Source organism: Hyaena hyaena, unplaced genomic scaffold (genome assembly GCF_003009895.1).
Source record: "Hyaena hyaena isolate Hyena2069 unplaced genomic scaffold, ASM300989v1 scaffold_464, whole genome shotgun sequence".
NCBI lineage: Eukaryota > Metazoa > Chordata > Mammalia > Carnivora > Hyaenidae > Hyaena > Hyaena hyaena.
Genome location: NW_024081096.1, coordinates 477,723 through 492,496, shown reverse-complemented (window position 1 = coordinate 492,496; position 14,774 = coordinate 477,723). Strand labels below are relative to the sequence as shown.

General features: G+C 38.9%; 1 protein-coding gene across 1 annotated transcript in view; it reads right to left on the bottom strand.

The window, feature by feature from the left end:
• ARHGAP10 (Rho GTPase activating protein 10) overlaps window positions 1–14,774 on the bottom strand; it is a 321,883-nt gene that overhangs the window by 168,820 nt on the left and 138,289 nt on the right. Inside the window, exons 8-10 of the mRNA XM_039253774.1 lie at window positions 13,715–13,844; window positions 10,119–10,225; window positions 7,835–7,929 (exon numbers count right to left, since the gene is read on the bottom strand). Of these exons, the coding sequence (XP_039109705.1) occupies window positions 7,835–7,929; window positions 10,119–10,225; window positions 13,715–13,844 (332 nt within the window). The remainder of the gene's footprint in view (window positions 1–7,834; window positions 7,930–10,118; window positions 10,226–13,714; window positions 13,845–14,774) is intronic.

The window sequence follows — 14,774 nt, the reverse complement described above, 5'->3', positions numbered from 1 at the left end:
TATAGCAGGGTTTCTACCCTCGTGGAATTCATAATCTAATAGACAAGGAACAAATTACTTATAATTCCCAGGAGTCTAGCTGGCCAGGAATCAGAGAAATAGACGAGAAGAGACTACCTCATGCAAACTCTTCACTAAATAAGCCTTTTCAAAACCCCAGAATTAGGGTAGAGATCTCAAAGTACACTCACACTCCAGGCTTTGCTCCAAAAGTGGGAGACTATCAGTAACACATTGACAGAGGGGCCTGGCAGGAACCTAAGGCCCCAATTATACTATCCATTGGTAACATCAAACCTGTTTCCCTTTTCAGAAATGAGGAAATAAGCATAGACAACAGGAGTCTATAATTTAACTCAAAAGAACCATAATCCTAAAAACTCAAGGAGACAGGTACAAAAAGAAAGTTATTTTCCAAGTTAAGAGCTATAGAAAAAGTTCTTTGAACCCCAATATCAGGAGGTCTGGGAAGTGGGAACCTGCAAAGGAGCCTAAACAATGAAAAGCCAATGAGGGGAGAGAAAACAAACAGTAAGGTGTGACGTTTATATTACAGTAACTATGTATTAATTTTGAAAAAATATTTCTAGGATATTAGCATTTATGAAAGATTCAGTATACCTATATAAAATGCCGGATCCCATAAAGAGATCTTTTTTGTTCCAAAAATTCTTGAAAAATTAAAAAAAAAATCTCTCCCATCTCTGCACTGTCCAAAATGCTTATTAGAGATCCCAGAAATAATACTGAGTTTTCAGCTAGATAAGAACCTCAAATTCAGGGAAAAGATCCCGATAGAATAAATTTGGGAGTTACTAACATAACGATGGCATTTAAAGCCATGAAACCAGACAAGATCATAAGGGTTAAAATGAGAAGAGCTCCTGGATGAACACAAGAGAACCCCAATATCCAGAGGTCCGAGAAATGAGAACCTGTAAAGGAGCCTAAACAATGAAAAGCCATTGAAGGGGGAGAAAACAAACAGGCAGGCGTGACGTTTTAGAACAACTAAAGCAAGTATGTCACGAGGAGAGTCTGACTGGCCATGTCAGGTGCTGCTGCCAGCAAAGAACAGGAAGGACAGGAGAGGTGACCGTTGGATGCAGCACACGGAGAGGATGATGGCTTGACAAACACAAGCGCAGTGGTGAGGAGGGGCAGAGGCCCCTCGAAAGAGAATAGGAAGAAGGAAATTTGAGACCTTAAAATAACAGCTTTTGAGGAAGTTTTGTTGTTTATGAGAGGACAGAAATGGGCAGCAGACAAAAGGGAAGACCGGTCAAAACAAGAGTTTTTCATTGGTGATGGCAGGGGCGTTTTTTCAAGATGGCTGAAAAAGAGGATTTTGTTTGCTGATGAGAATAATCCAGTAGAAAGGGCAACCTTCGTGTTAACAAGAAAGAAGACTGCTTGACTGATATTGGGGAATAGCAGAGACAGGATGAGAGAGAGACACAATGAGAAACAAGTGAACAGAGACGCTGGCCTCAGGAACCCAGCTCACAGAATGACGGACGAAGGGCAGGGTATCCACACACTATGATGGAGCGGGTATAAAGTCAGTGAATGATCTCTTCTAATTGCTTCTACATTCACAACTAAATAGGACACAAAACTATCAGCAAAGACCTGGTTTAATATCTCTCTCTAGGAAGAGAGAAGGCAGAGGTGAATCTTACTTAAGTTACTTACTTACAGCAAGTCTATAAAGAAAGAGAGGAGCAATACTCTATTTAAAAGATGACTGTAATGATTGACTGTGAAATTAAACTAGGTGAAGAAGGAAGTGAGGGTGTATGGAAACTAACAATAGAGAGAATCTAAGGATAACTTACCAGAAAAGAAAGTACTAGAAGATAGTGTCAGAAAGAGAAAGTCTTGCAGTTGAGATCCTAGAGGAGTTGCCAGTCCTTGTAATGACAAGATCTAAACAATGACTGTGACAATGAATGGCTGAGGTAGGGTAAAGGACAAAATGGCTGAAGGAGAGGAGTTCAAGGAGGCAAGAGGCAAAGGCACTAAAGGATCATCTAAAGCAATATCAAAATCACCAAAAATTATGAAAGGAGAACTGGAGATGTATAAGGAGCTGAAGATTCTAAAAGCATTTCACAACATAGAAAAAAAGAAAAATACAGTCTATAGAGTAATATACTTTGAGGATAAAACCATGTGAATGGACAGAGAAAGAAAAGACAACCACAGGAAATAACATTTAAAAAGCAATAGCTGAGGGGCACCTAAGTGGCTCAACTAGTTGAGCATCTGACTTCGAGTCAGGTCACGATCTTGAAGTTTGCAAGTTCGAGCCCCACATCAGGCTCTCTACCCCCGTTCCCTTCTCTCTGCCACTCCCTGCCTGCACCTTCTCAAAAATAAACAGTTAAAAAAAAAAAACCCAGGGACGCCTAGGTGGCTCAGTTTGTTAAGCATCTGACTTTGGCTCAGGTCATGATCTCACAGTTTGTGGGTTTGAGACCCGCATCAGGCTCTGTGCTGACTGCCAGCTCAGAGTCCGGAGCCTGTCTTCGGATTCTTTGTCTCCCTCTCTCTCTGACCCACCCCAGTTCATGCTGTCTCTCTCTGTCTCTCAAAAATAAACAAAACATTTTAAAAAAATCAATCGTGATTTTATTTGAGTCCTTTCCTTATTCTTTTTGAGTCATCTGTCGAGGGAGTTATCAATTTTGTTAATTCTTTCAAAGAACCAGTTCCTGGTTCCATTTACCTGTTCTACTGTTTTGTTTTTGTTTTGTTGTGTTTTGTTTTATTTTGTTTTTTTAGATATCATTGATCTCTGTTCCAATCTTTATGATTTCCTATCTTCTGCTTTGGGAGCTTTATTTGTTGTTCTTCTTCCAGCTCTTTTAGGTGTGAGGTTAGGTTGTGTATTTGAGACCTTTCTTCCTTCTCTAGAAAGGCCTAGATTGCTTCCTCTTATGACCGCCATTGCCGTATCCCAGAGGTTTGGAGCTGTTGTGTTTTCATTTTCATTGGCTTCTATATACTTTTTAATTTTCTCTTTACTTTCTTGGTTAATCCATTCAATCTTTAGTAAGATGTTCTTTAATCTCGAAGTATTCGTGGTCTTTCCAAATTTTTTCTTGTGGTTGATTTCAAGTTTCATAGTGTTGTGGTCTGAAAATATACAAGGTATGATCTCGATCTTTTTGTATTTGTTGAGGGCTCATTTGTGACTCAGTATGTCATCTACTCTGGAGAAAGTTTCATGTGCACTTGAGAAGAATATGTATTCTGCTGCTGTAAGATGAAATGTTCTGAATATATCTGTTAAGTCCATCCGGTCCAGTGTGTCATTCAAAGCCATTGTTTTCTTGTTGATTTTCCATTTAGATGATCTGCCCATTGCTGTAAGTGGGGTGTTGAAGTCCCCAACTATTATGGTATTACCATGTATTAGTTTATTTATGTTTGTGATTGACTTATATATTTGTGTGTTTCCACTATGGGGGACATAAATGTTTACAACTATTAGATCTTCTTGGTGGATAGACCCCTGAATTACAATATAATGCCTTTCTTCATTTCTTGTTACAGTCTTTATTTTAAAATCTAGTTTGTTGGATATAAGCATGGCTACTTTGGCTTTCTTTTGATGACCATTAGCGTGATAGATGGTTCTCCATCCTCTTACTTTCAATCTGCAAGTGTCTTTAGGTCTAAAATGAGTCTCTTGTAAGCAGCATATAGATGGATTTTGTTTTCTTATCCATTCTGATACCCTATGTCTTTTGATTAAAGTGTTTGGTCCAATGACATTTAAAGTAAGTACTGAAAGACATGAATTTAGTGTCATTGTGTTGCCTGTTGACTTGGTGTTTCTGGTGGTGTTCTCTGGTCCTTTCTAGCCTTTGTTGCTTTTGTTCTTTTTATTTTGTTTTGTCTTTTCTCCACTCAAAGGGTCCCCCTTAAAATTTCTTGTAGGGCTGGTTTAGTGGTCACAAACTCCTTTAGTTTTTGTCTGGGAAATTCTCTCTCTCTCCTTCTATTCTAAATGACAACCTTGCTGGATAAAGCATTCCTGGCTGCTTATTTTTTCCATTCAGCACATTGTCTAGATCCTGCCACTCCTTTCTGGCCTGCCAAGTTTCTGTGGATAGGTCTGCTGCAAACCTGATCCGTCTTCCCTTATAGGTTAAGGACTTTTTTCCCCTTGGTGCTTTCATGATTCTTTCCTTGCCTATTTTGTGAATTTGACTGATATGCCTTGTTGATGGCTGGTTTTTGTTGAATCTAATGAGAGTTCTCTGTGTTTCTTGTATTTTGAGGTCTTTGTCCTTCCCCAGATTAGGAAAGTTTTCCACTATAATTTGCTCACATAAACCTTCTGCCCCTTTTTCTCTCCCTCCATTTTCTGGGACTCCTATGATTCAGATGTTACTTCTTTTTAATAAGTCACTGAGTTCTCCAAGTCTTGTATCATGATCTTTTGCATTTGTTTCCCTCTTTTTTGCTGCGTCATTATTCTCCATAATTTTATCTCCTAAATCGCTGATTCACTGATCTGCTTTACCCATTCTTGCTGTCATAGCATCCGTTCAAGATTGCATCTCAGTTACAGCACTTTTCATTTTGTCCTGACAAGATTTTCTTTCTCTTATCTCCACAGAAAGGGATTCTATGCTTTTCTTCAACCTCAGCTAGTATTATTATTATTGTGGTTCTAAATTCTAGTTCAAATATCTTGCTTATATCCGTGTTGATTACTACCCTGGCTGTCATTTCTTTCTGTTCTTTCTTTTCAAGTAAATTCCTTCATTTTGTCATTTTGGAGGAAGAAAAAAATTAATAAAATTAAAAATTAAAAAATTAAAATGAAAGACAAAACAAAAAATCAAGTAAAGGAAGATAGATCCTACATGTGTTTTGGTCTACTTGCTGAAGGATACTTGATAGAATAGAGAAAAAAGGGAAAGAAAAGGGAAAAAAAGGTAAGAAAAAATTTAAAAATTAAAATACAATAAAGTTGAATAAAATGAAATAAAACAAAATAGAATAAAAGTAATGAAACTAAAAATTTCTGTATCCAAAAATGAGGAAGAAAGAAAAAAAAGGAAAAACAATTTAAGCAAAAACAGATGCAAAGAAAATAAGCAAATAAATGAACCAACAAACAGAATGAAACCTAAATGAAGTTACATTCAGTTTCCCCCAGGCCTTAAACTATGAAGTCCTCTATAATCCGTACATGAAGCAGGTGGACTGACTTGTGCTCATCTTCTAGGGAATGTGCTTGGAAGGCACAGTTGGGCAGGACTTGGTGTAATGGATCCATTCTCCAGTAGGTAGCACTGCTCAGCTTACTGGAGTGGATCAGTGTGGTGCACATGTACAGGAGAGATGGAAATGGTTTCACCAGCTCCCCAGTCTCTTGCACAGGAACTTTGCACTCTCACTCATGACCAAGCACCTCTCCTTTGTCTCAGGCTTCCATCTCACTTCCCCCCCTCTACCCTGTCCATGTCCAAGCCATCCACCTGCCAAGCGGCACCTCCCTCCAGAGTTCTATCTCAGATGGGATTGTGTCTCAAAACCACATGATTCAGAAACCCCTGTGGCTTGGACCCCTGCCCACTCTCTGGGGGAGGGTCTCACTGAGCAATGGCTCAGTGCTGGCTTGTCCCAGAAAATATTTGTGCAACTGCACAGTGGCAGAGGTTCAGAGATTATGGCAAATCATAACACACAGCCAATGTCAAGTTTCACCACATTCTGGTGTCTTTGGCCCAATACTAGCACACGTGGCTGCTCTCTGGGGTCCACTGGGACCTTTGCCTGTGGGGAGGCTGTCTGGCCTCTACCAAACGCACTCCAAGCAGGAAAACTGCTTCTCTCCTTGTGACACACAGACCCTGCAGACCACACTGCTTGCTCCTGGAGATTTGCCTTGCTTTCTCACCAGAGCACTGCCGGGCACCAAGCTCTGGAACTTCAGACTCTGCACTCCACTGTTTATAGAATCCTGGTGGTACTGAAACCCTTTGCTTTCTTTCTGTCAATGGTTTTGGGGAACAGATTTCTTGTTCAGTCCCCTATGAGTGTTTTCACTCCTTCTCTCCAGCAACTGTGAGGGGACGGTTTTCTTGCACAATCCACACACCACTCTCTACCCCTTTCTCATTTCTCTCCTCTCTCTGCAAAAACAGTGACCTACTTTCTGTAGCTTTTCTCTCCCCCAGTTCAACTCTCCACACCATGTACCTCCTGAGCTCTGTGGCTCAAGTTATGTAGACTGCTGCGTTAATCCTCAGATCAATGTCCTAGGTGCCAATGGCCTTCTTATTGAATGACCCACCACAATCTAACTCAACATGACCACAGATGAATTCATCGTCCTCCATCCCTAGACCGCTTTGGTTTTCCATCTTAGTAAATGGCACCACTTAGTTGCTTAAGCCAGAAACCTTCCCTTCCTTCACTTCCCTTACTTCACTTCCTACTCCAACATCCAACAAAGCACAGAACTGAGAGAACTGTCAGGCACTTAGGACTCAGTAAATGCCCACCATGGTCATATACACACTTATGTTCAAGTTGCCCTAGACAACCTGAATCTCTTCTTAAGGTATCTGAACCAGTCCTTGCTGGCTTGAAATTTAACATCTTCCACAATAACATCCTCTTTCATTTTTTTCCCCACTCCTGGCAAAATGCTTATTAAAGTGCCTGCCTTTTTCATGGTAGTACCATATTTATCATGGCACTTAATGGCACACTTTTATGCACCTGCTCTTCAATTCATTTATTGTAAAGTAAAGCATAGCTCTTCCCTCTCTGCACCAACCCCATAGACTTGGTCACATCATCTAAGGGAAAGGGAAGCATTAATTACTTTTGCATCTGACCTGAAATGAACTTTTGTTACAGAAATCTCATATTGTAAACTTATATTATACAACCACGAAACAGCTTTCTCTAAAGACCAGTGTTGCCAAAACCAGGACTGTCAAGGAACGACCATACTGTCAGACACTATGAAAGATATATTCTGTAAGTATCAGGATTTTCCTTAGCGCAACAGAACACAGAAATAAATGCCAGACAAGTAGTAATATTATTGGACAATTTTTTTTCTTTCTCCTCTCCAGCAAAGATTCTTTTATAATAACTGAAAGTCATCCAAGGAAAAAAATTACTGGTCTTTGAATAAACAGTTTGCCTACGACCCTCCATCACCTACAAAATATACACAACTGAAAATTTCCACACACAAAAATGAATAAATACTGTTCTGTATTTTTTTTTTTAATGTTTTATTTATTTCTAGGAGAGAGAGAGACAGCGTGAGCAGGGGAGGGTCAGAGAGAGAGGGAGTCACGGGCTGAAACAGGCTCCAGACTCTGAGCTGGCAGTCAGCATAGAGCCCGATGCGGGGCTCGAACCCACGAACCGTGAGATCATGACCTAAGTGAAAGTCGGACGCTCAACCGACTAAGCCACCCAGGCGCCCCAATACTGTTCTGTATTAACAGCCCACTATCTCTTGTCAACTTTGTCACTTACTTTCTCACTTTCATTCATTATTCTTTCAGTGCCACAAATCAGGCTTGCTTGGGTCGACAATTAGATGCTCCAAGGTAATTTTTAAATTATTGGTTAGAAGAGCTCCAACTTCAGCCAAGATCAAGCTATCATTCCTCAGCTAAACACAGAGACAAAAACTAAACAAGCCAAAATGAACACAAAGCCTGGAAATGTAACAAGATAACATTCTTTCAGGCCAAGGAAATCTCAGTTTCAATTAACCTCCATTTTTTAAATCATTTTTTATAGGATTCTTTCATTAAGTGCCATAATTCTAATAACTTACCGGTCAGCAGCTTCTACATCAAAACAAAACCTTCTGTCAATGGAGTCAGTATGCCTCTTGGTACATTCTTTCAAAAAGAACACCTCTCCATCCCCCTGAAAATAATCATTTTAAACATTCTCAGAAACTACAATATAAACATAGACACATTGAAGAATCCTATATTGAGGTGGGAAGGAGCATAAAATTCAAGATTTTAAGTCCCTTTTTCTTGTTCTCTTCCAAATGAGTTTAAACACTATGTATAATCTTATTAATTTTTATCATCCTCTTTTCCTTAAGGTTTTCTAGATCTTTCTTTGATTACAGTAACACTAAACCAGACCTCATGAGCACTAATTTTAAAAGGTAGATTAATATAAGGCTTCCAAATGTTAGAATATTTGTTATTCTCTTATAGTGCTTTTTAAAAGAATCATTTGTTTTTAATTCACATTACTTTATACCATATGAAATAGTCAATATGTGACAGTTTTTGACCTACAAAATCTTCAATTCCATATGAATCTTCCTAAAAAGTGTATGTCAAAAGGCCCTAGGTCAGCTACTGTGATCATCAAAAGCTAGACCACTCAATCAATGTAGGTTTTTGTTTCCTTAGTGAATCACCCTGAATTTATCTTTACTTAATTTGTTTTAATATGGTACTATTTTACCTCACTAAACCACCCAAGGGAGACAGAAGCAATACAGGAACATGGGTACTGAGTAAAAATTGTAAGAACTCTGAGTACATACTTCTAGAATATTCTGACATTTTCTAAATATGAGAGCCTCCAAGTAATATTCAACAAATATTAAAATATACCAATATTCTAAATATTACAGTCATTATATTCTAAAATGTATATTTTATTATTTGGTGGTCTAACAGAAGAACCTCTCTAAGCAGACATGTCTTACCATTTGAGTTAGTACTGACTCATGACAATACTCAAACCTCATGCTCAATCTTAACCCCATCAGCCTTTTTAGAATGATATCCTTGGGGCACATGGGTGGCTCAGTAGGTTAAGTGTCCTAGTTCAGTTCGGGTCATGATCTCGTGGTTTGTGGGTTTGAGTTCCATATAGGGCTCTGTATTAACAGCTGACAGCCTTGAGCCTACTTCAGATTCTGTGTCTCCCTCTCTCTCTCTGTCCCTCCCCCACACACGTGCGCACGCTCCTCTCTCTCAAAAATAAACAAACATGAGAGAGAGAGAGAGAGAGAGAGAGAGAGAGAGAGAAAATGGTATCCTCACAGAGCACCTGGGTAGCTTAGTCAGTTAAACATCTAACTCTTGATTTTGGCTAAGATCATCATCTCATGGTTGGTGAGTTTGAATCCCATGTCAGGCTCAGCTCTGACAACACAGAGCCTGCTCGGAATTCTCTGTCTCCCTTTCTTTCTGCCCCTCCCCTATTTGTGAGCGTTACCTCCCTCCCTCCCGCTCTCTCTCAAAAATAAACATCTTTTTAAAAAACAAAAAAAAGCGATATCCTCACTTTCTCCTCTTCTCCATGGCCCTGATTTTCCATGTTTGTTACAAAACTATGTTTATACTATAAGCTGCTTTAAATATTTTTCAGGAAGATGCAAAGTATACATAAATAGAAATGAACTCGGGTTAATTCTATATTCAGCAAAGCAAAATCATGCCCATCCACCCAGCAAGCAATGAGTTCACCTTTTTTTTTTTTTAATATGTTACCAATTATGTTCAATACTGGTGGAAGAGCTTTGTCTCCAGACTATAGATTATTGGTATGAGCTGCAGTTTCTATTTAAAACCCAACTAACGATCATCTTTTCTACACAGCAAACTCCTGAGGTCTTCTTGCTATCATGTGTTGTTTTGCTACTTATTTCTGTGGGAAATAAATGGGAACCGCCTACGTGAGAACTCTGTAAATCTAAATGGAAAACAATATAATTAATTATAGATTACCTACTGTATAATGTTTTCAGGCTGTGAATACATGTGTGCACATCCAGTCTGTGTGAACACTGACTTGACAGAACACAGAGTAGTGAAAGCTTCTTCTATGTGTTCATGCATCCTCTAATAACCCTGGCATAAAAGGATTCTAGTCCTGACCATAAAAACCCATACATTTCAAATCAAAACCAAAAGGATTCTTATTTACTGGCCTATTGTATTTAGGAAGAAAGGAAAACAAAGATTTGAATCCTAAAAACAAAATACAATGTATTTCTCATTAATGAGTATATATGCCATTAAAATGTGAGCCTCAAAATTACCTGTCACATAGAATAGACAAACATATAATCAAATACTTACAAGTTTCCCCCCAGATCTGTGTTCAAATGGGATGATGTTGAACTTCTTGGCTGCTTTCCGATACATGCAGTAGTGTTTGACCCAACTGGAACCAAATGGAGCAGGCCCTTCAATGAGAAATAGATCTTTATCTTTTTCGTCATAAACAAGCAGATACACAGAGTGTCAAACACATTACTGAAGAGGAAAAACCCAATAAGCAGTAACTAATAGAGCTCACGGAGACAAACCGGCAACAATGTAGGTTCCAATTAAAAAAAAAAAAAAAAAGTAGAGAAAATAAGAAGGCTCAGAAAGATCATGAGAGAACATTCAATACTTTTCAGCAATAGAGCAATGAGTCAAAGACATAGTTTTCAGTCTGCAGGACTGTTATCTCACACCTAAGAATGTCTTAATTGTGAACTATATGTTTTGTTTATTTCTAGGTATTCAGAGCTCACAAGGATTTCAAGGATTCCATTCAATGTATGTGATGGTTTTGGATTCGGTTCTGGCCTCTCAAAATGATACAATCACAGAATCACAAAGCTGAGAAAAAGAATCTCGTGTAGCATCTCAAGAGTTCTGAGTCCACTCTAGCACCTGGTAGGCAGCTGCCCTTACTAATGATGGTAAAGGTAAGCTTTAAAATGAAAAATGAAGAACGGAGAGGTGGGCTATCTACATCTGACCAGAACATTCTCAGAACCACTCTTTACCTCATGTAGAGTCAATACTATCACCATCAGAGCTCTTAGAAAACAGTGGTCTACGTCAGGAGTACTTCACAATCTTGAGTTTCACATGGAGTAAAACTCCAATTATAACAAAGTTAGGCCACCTAGAGGTTGACAATTCTCTTTTACCAAGTAAAGATATTAAAAAAAAAAAAAAAAAGCAAGTAACACAGTATCTGGATGGCTCAGTCAGTTAAACATCTGAATCTTGATTTTGGCTCAGGCCATGATCTCATTGAGCCCCACATCAGGCTCAGCACGGAGCCTGCTTGCAATTCTCTCTGCTACTCCCCTGCTCTCATGCTCACTCATGTGCATGTGATCATTCTCTCTCAAAATCAACTTTAAAAAAGCAAGTAACTTGCTTTGTCACAATCATTACATCTGCAAACAAGCCTTCTATACCTAAAAATCAAGGACAAGCTTAGGAGAGAGAAAAGGACTCATTCAAAAGGAATCCACCAAATTTTAGGAAAAAGTGACCACATTGTCTTAGGGACAGTGGAGGCTTAAAAGGGGTTACTAGACCACAGTAATCCTACCTCAGACCATCTTGAGTGCAAAGACCAGAATTCAGGAGCCACTGATGTGTGTGTGTTAGGAATGGCTAGCAATGGTATCCTATTCTATGGTTCAAAACATATTGTGCAGATATTTCACTTAATACTGAGAAAAATGCTAGGAATTTACCCAAGGGATATAGGAGTGCTGATGCATAGGGGAACATACACCCCAATGTTTATAGCAGCACTTTCAACAATAGCCAAATCATGGAAAGGGCCTAAATGTCCATCAGCTGATGAATGGATAAAGAAGATGTGGTTTACATATACAATGGAATACTACTTGACAATGAGAAAGGATGAAATCTGGTCTTTCACAATAATGTGCATGGAAGTGAAACAAGTCAGTCAGAGAAAGACAAATTCCGTATGTTCTCATCATGTGTAGAACACGAGAAACTTAATAGAAGACCATGAAGGAGAGGAAGGGGGAAAAAAGTTACAGACAGGGAGGGAGGCAAACCATAAAAGACTCTTATATACTGAGAACAAATTGAGGGTTGGTGGGGGTGGGGGAGAGAAGAAAGTGGGTGATGGGCATGGAGGAGGCACTTGTTGGGATGAGCACTGGGTGTTGTATGGGAACCAATTTGACAATAAATTATTTAAGAAAAGAAAAAATACTAAGAAAAAACTTTGAAGGAGGATGGTATGTTATGGTCTTTTTAATTAAAAAAAATTTAAGCTTAGACCAAATGCCCAAGAAGTAACAAAGCCTAACTCAAATCAGAGTCTCTGGCCCCAGATACCAAGGTCTCCCCACTAATTAAGCCACTATCCTCTCCTGACTCCCATCTGACCCAGCATACAGACTTTTCACAGCATCCATGGTCCAGGTAATACACTAGAGAGCAGGACACAGACTGACAATGCCAGCATTCAGGACCTGTATATCTAAGGAATGTTATTTACCTCTCTTTTTTTCAATGGTACTTTCATTCTCTCAGTGGTAAATGGGGTAATAATAGCACCATACACTTCATAAGGCTTTTTAGTGGATTAAGTGAGACAAGTTGTATAAAAAGCTTAGCACAGTGCCTGGCACACAGTTAACAAGAGAAGAATTTTGCCACTATGGTTTTCGTTCTGTTTTGCGAACTATTTTCAGCCCAATTCCTCTCAAAGCCAGTTAAGTTGAGCAACAGTTATGAATCTAAAAATTAAAGTTTCCTGTGATTTGCACTTGGGCATGTAACACAAAAATTCTATACTTCTGTCTCTACTCTACACGTTTAGTCCTTTCAAGTTCATTGAAAAGAAATTCATTAAAAAGCTAAAGTGTCAGAAAAATAGAGTTCTGCTCGCCATGTAAATCCTTTTCATGAGACATGAAGACTATGGCAGTCCAGATTACATAAGGACAACTGGAAAAAGAACCAGCACTCTGCCGACTGCATATGCATCAGCTTCAACTTGCAGCACAGATATCCCTTAGCTAGCCCGCGAGGACACCCTCCTATGAAGTGGTCAGTTGGAAAGTCCTGTAAAATCAGTCACACTTAGTGAAAACTGTAAAGCACTCAGACGGCGGTGAAGTGTGGGAAGGCAGGAAGGTCACAAATACAGAAACCTTTTCACATTCTCCTTCTTTCTACCAAATAGTACTCAGGTTCCACAGTTGAAGAAGTTTAAGATCTGAATGGTTAAAATAAGACCAAACTGTCAAAAGTTTTAAAGAATTTTTAGGTGCCTTAATTTTCGAAATAAGGACACTCTATGCACTGCATATTCACGGAGTGCAACAATACTAAAAATTCGGTGAGATAAGTTAGGATGCCACCTAGGAATATTTTGTATAGCCATCTGCAATCACCCTGATAATTTTAGCAAGAACAAATGATCTCAGATTGGTGTGGAAAGCAATGATGCAAAGGAATAGGAGGAATATGTCCCTCTTGACTTTAACATGGAGAAGGAGTTGTGGGAGGAGGAGGGTGTGCATATGTATATGAATGCGCCTATGCGTGTGTGTAGGTGAGAATGATGGGGGTGAAGGCAAAGGAGGAAAAAGATAATACCTCGCCTTGCTTTCAGCCTTATACCAAGCTCTGGCATCCTCACAAGCAAGTGTTAGCAAAGTACGGTACAGATTTTGGGGGTGCAGCTAGAAATCACGGTGCTCCTTGAGTTCCTCATTTCACGTTCCCCTTCCTAGAGCAGGAATGTGTTTTCTCCCAAAATATAAAATATACCTCCTAGGACAGGAGGGACAGAGGAAGTGGTAGGAATAATTATTCCAAAAATCAAGTAATTCCAGTAATAGTTTTAAAATAATTTTTCATCGGTCATTCACCACTGCTGGGGGTCCTCTTACTTTTTTCCTGTACATACAGGTAGCCTTCTGCCGTGAACTGACTTGCCCGTTTGTGGTCCTTGGGATTCTGTCTGATTTTGTTCATAAGCTCTTCTACTTCTGACCTTGTTCCTTCAAAACGATTCCGTGTCTGAAATAAAGAACACATATAAGTTTTAAGTTTTCATGTGAGTTTTTTGATGTACATCTTTAAGTCTCTGGATAACCATAATTAAATTTTCAGGATTGTTCTATAAACTTCTCAAAATATACCCTTCCTTTCCAGTGTATCTCTTTGTTAAGATTATCGCTCAAAGAAAAATATTAGTGGTAGAATAGCTAATAGAAATCTTAGCCAAGAAGAGATTATTTACTTTTGAAGCTTCCTAACACCAAGAATAACTGGTGTTATTGAATGTAAGAATTTCTACCTCCATGTCTCACAATATTAATAAATTTTAGATTTTAAAAAATAGGTCATAAAACATCTGAGAAGTCTTTCCTTTGCACAATCAACCTGACTCTTTATTATTATACCAGCACTATTAAGTGCTCAGAATCTGAAAATACTTAATACTTCTCTGCAAACTAATAAATATGAAGTCATCTTTTCCAGGTCACAGCAATTGCACTTGAAATGGTATTTCTTCTCAGATAAAGGAAGGGGGGAGGAATCTCGCATACAAATAATGTCTTTGCTATCTGAAGAAATAAATCACATTTCTGAAACCCAGGAGACTTGGCATGCCAATATCTGTCAAACGGCTATCCTGAAAACGTATATGCAGGGTGAAGTGACAAAATTACCAAGGCAAGCATGATGAGTCAGCACAGCCAAGCTTCTGGGCATTTATTTTATCCATACTCTAAAATAACTGTATTAACACCAAAAAACTGCTGATGTGAAACTGTGGAGAGCAGAGATAAAAAAATTTTATTGAAATTGCTCCCCTCTCCTCCCTACAAGAAAAGGGGTTACTGAGGGTCCTAGAATAGAAACATGGTAGAACGATACACATTTTTTAGAAGAATAGGAGTCTGATAAATGTAGACTGCAAAGGGGAAAACTTATCTTCAAAAG